The 3816-nt window shown below is 37.6% G+C and overlaps 1 protein-coding gene across 1 annotated transcript; it reads right to left on the bottom strand.

The window, feature by feature from the left end:
• Positions 1-802: 802 nt before the first annotated feature.
• LOC105155231 (FAD-dependent urate hydroxylase-like) lies at positions 803-3344 on the bottom strand. The gene is made up of 6 exons (XM_011071101.2): positions 2956-3344; positions 2728-2874; positions 2557-2625; positions 1898-2063; positions 1574-1805; positions 803-1492 (listed from the first exon to the last, which is right to left on the bottom strand). Exons 1-6 carry the CDS (start codon positions 3327-3329, stop codon positions 948-950), a joined length of 1533 nt encoding a protein of 510 aa, XP_011069403.2. The 5' UTR covers positions 3330-3344; the 3' UTR covers positions 803-947.
• Positions 3345-3816: the final 472 nt, after the last annotated feature.

The raw sequence follows: 3816 nt of genomic DNA, 5'->3' as shown, positions 1-3816 counted from the left end.
CGTTTATAGTTCAAGGGTGTAAATGGACTTTATACATAGTTTAGGAGTGCAAAGTGTATTTAACCTAAATTTAAAGTATGAGTTTGATTAAAAAGAAAAGACGTTTTTTTTCACAAATGACGATTATGATACCGCAATATCAATTTTATTGTTATCCCAATAATATCTCTAAGTTGATTTTTTTTCTTTGCTTTATTTCTTTTTTAGAAATATAATGTGTTGGTTTATATATATATATATATATATTATTTATACTATATTTTAAAACGTAAAAATATTATTTATTATATGAACGCAGAGACGGAGTACCACAACGACTGATTTTCCTTATAAAATAAGGAAGAATATACTGATAGGAGTAACAAGTTAATGAATGCATCGCATTTTGATGAACTTTGGCATGTGAAGATGGCAGCATTTAAGTCAAGGGCATGAGGTCATGGCAGAGATTATTACCATAATTTATGAAGCAGATTGCAGAAGCAAAAACTGAGAACCGAATGCCAATGATTGGAATTATGAGTTAGGTGAAAATGTTATTAGTTATCACCTTATAAAAGGTAAAGTGGACTAAACATCCAAAGACCCTCTTTTGGTAGATTTCATACATTTCTGCAATAATGTTGCATAGTTGTTCAAAGGATAGTCCAAGTGGGAATTTTGACAGCTAGTTATTCAGTATAGACAGCAGAACATGATTCTTAGGGAATGGGAATTATCATGTGCATTGTAGACAAGGATTACTAATTATTTAGAATATAGAACAGAATTTCATTGGGAAAAACAAAAAGCAACCAGGAGATGAATAAAACGCATTATGTGGGCTTGGTATCTCAAATAAAATTTCATCAACTGTCAAAATACTAACATTTTTACCAAAAAAACCTACTTTTTCGGTAACTTATTAAGCATTGAGACTCAAATTTGTCGCTTCAGCGTTAACCGTTTCAAGAAACGATTAACTCCCCACAGTCAAAGTCAGCCATCCTCTCAAAAATACCAACAAGAAACTGAAACAGCAAGTTTTTCCTCAAGAACCTTATTACTTTGCTATCACTCTCTTGTATCAGGCCAACAACATATGCCGTGCTGATGAGACTGAAACTTCTCCATCTCCGCTCTTTTGAGTACTTCTCCAGACCCTTTTCCATCCTTACATAGTCTTCATCTTTTTCTTTGTCGTTGCAAGTTTGTTTTCTCAACAATGCTTCGGCCAGACATCTGGCAAGAATGATGCTGTCTTCTAAAGCTGAGCACCCTCCTTGACCTATATCCAGTGTCATGGGATGTAGGGCGTCACCAGCTACACAAACATTGTTTTTGACAATGTTTCCCTGCAAAATGTTCCATGGTTGTCTGAATTTTAGAGGAGCGCAGGAGATGCAGTCTAGCCCAGTTCTCTCCACGATATCCGATACATGTTTTGGTGCATCCCAGATATTGCTCATCACAAATTGCTTCATTTTCAGGGGATCTTGCTCATTTTCATCATCTGTGGCAAACATCAAGGAGTGATTCCCCCTTATATACACTACAAACATTTTATCCTAAAAGGAAATAACCATGGACCTACATGTGAAGAGTGACGGAGTGAAGGTGCAAAACCAGTATATGCTCTTTTGGTCACAGGGTATAAAACCATAACGCACACCTCCACCAAAGTAGGCATGGAACTTTGGCTCAAAGCCATGGCCATCCATGTACTCAACAAATCCTCTGATTGCCGATCGCCCAGCATTAACTGGATTCTGAAGCCCCAGCCATTTTGCCACCACTGAATTGACTCCATCACATCCAATCAACACCTTTAATTCAGAGCAGAACAAGACTTGTTAACTGAAAAACTCAAGAATCCACTCACCATTACTTCATTAGTATTGTTGACAAAAGAATTTACCTTAGCTCTAACATCAGTACCATCCGCAAGGTGCAGCAATTTGAGGCGACCTGATTCAACAATAGAAATAATCCTGGAAGAATACCTGATGGTTCCTTGTGGCAGTTCTCTCTCTAAATTTTCTAGCAAGTCTTTTCTTTTCACACAACGGCTTTCAAACATGTCACTGCATATCAAGCAGTGCTGATAACTGATAAGTGACATCCTAAAACCTTTTTCGAATAAATATTTCTAGCATCATTATAAAAACGGATGCTTATAGGCATAATCATATTGGTTCTTGGAATCCTATGCAGTCGTGAAGAACACTCTAGCTTGGTAGCAAAACCCTGCTCAAGCTTATAGAATCTGCAAACATTATCGTCTTATATATAACTGTTTTTCTTTAATGTACTAAGAGTGTTGTATTTACTTCTATTTATTTATTGTTCTCATCTTTTGGTCAGTCAAGTTCTATGAAATTCAAGTGGAATGATCATTATAATATTTAAGTCTGATTAAGACACAAGCACTGACTAATCAAGTTCTAATCCAGAGTCCAATTAAAGTTCTAGGTATACTATCTGTACGACAGCACTGGTACTAAATAAAACTTCACCAAAACATGAAGACATGAGTCCTACAAAAGAAAATCACGATTTCAACAACAATCCACTTACAATTTGAGGTCTGCATCACCACCTTGCTGCTGACTACGCAGGCTGGGATTCCGGGAACAGGCTTCAATACTAACAACAGAAATCAGTAAGAGCCGGTAAGCAGTGCTGATTTCACGAAAACCAACGGCAGAATTTCAGTATTACGGAGAGAGAGCAGAATACATGACATACCCTTGCATTCGGAGAGATCTGGCTCTGAGGGAGTCGCCAATACCAAGCGCATCAAGCGCTCTCCAGGCATTAGTCCACATGGTAAGCGCAAACCCAGTAATTCTGAGACCGTCTGATGATTCCAGAACCAGACTCCGAATTCCCAATCTGCGAAATCATTGAAATGATGCATCAAACGACGGCGAGAGTAAACAGGGTGGTTAACAGTACACTTGCATATGGTGATACCTGTGAAGTCCAAGAGCTGTAGAGAGTCCAGCTATGCCCGCACCCACTATAACAATGTCTTCATGGATTTCGGACTCCATTCGTCCAAGGAAAAGAGCAGTTAACGAGAGTGATTGGATGGGGAAGAGGTGTGGGATTGGATTGGGATTGGGAGGTAGGATGAAGAAGTGGCTGTGTTTTAAAGGTGGAAAAGGTGGGACATCTGTTTTGACTTCACTGGCGATTAGGCAATCAATGATTTGAGTGGGAGTGGGGAAGAGAAGAGCCGCCTGCACTGCACTGCAGTGTGCTGCTGACTGCTGATCGTTAGCGCAGCACCCATTGTTGAACTTGGATAGCAAGCAAAGCCGCAAATCAAGTGACGTGGTACACATCTTTTCTATTATTTATAGGAAAAAATTCAAGGGCCATGCGATCTTGAAAATATTACAAAAAAAAATTTATGAAAAATTAAATATCAGTTATATGTCATATGACATAAAAAAAAATTGAAAAAACCCTCCTAGGCTAAAGGTTGTGATACAATTTTACTAGAAGTAGAGGTCTGAAAATTATATTTTTTCGTCAATTTTGCCATTCTTTCTCCCATTTTAAAGTTACATCCACATATATAATATAGATAATTTAAAATTTTAAAATAATATATAAATATTTTATTGATAACAAAATATTATTTTATATATAAATATAATTATATTTAATATTTTTAATATAATATTATTTTAAAAACATAGCCTTCCATCGCACCCTCACCCTTGGGCGACAGTGGCACCTAACAGCTAGGGCGACAACGCAATGAGCAACACCATCACCCTCGACCTCAGTCGCCCATGGGGGGCGACAACATGCAAGCAGGGGATT

Source organism: Sesamum indicum, unplaced genomic scaffold (genome assembly GCF_000512975.1).
Source record: "Sesamum indicum cultivar Zhongzhi No. 13 unplaced genomic scaffold, S_indicum_v1.0 C00751, whole genome shotgun sequence".
NCBI classification, from domain to species: domain Eukaryota; kingdom Viridiplantae; phylum Streptophyta; class Magnoliopsida; order Lamiales; family Pedaliaceae; genus Sesamum; species Sesamum indicum.
Note: the sequence above shows the minus strand (reverse complement) of the source record. Positions and strands in the feature narration are given on the sequence as shown.

Bases quoted from the DNA above. Each gene is read 5' to 3' on its own strand.
- LOC105155231 (XM_011071101.2), bottom strand. From the start codon at position 3,329: ATGTGTACCACGTCACTTGATTTGCGGCTTTGCTTGCTATCCAAGTTC. The intron at 1,806-1,897 runs GTAAATTCTTTT...TCTGAATTAAAG, and splicing joins GTACTGATGTTAGAGCTAAG to GTGTTGATTGGATGTGATGG. The intron at 1,493-1,573 runs GTAGGTCCATGG...TGTTTGCCACAG, and splicing joins CACTCCGTCACTCTTCACAT to ATGATGAAAATGAGCAAGAT.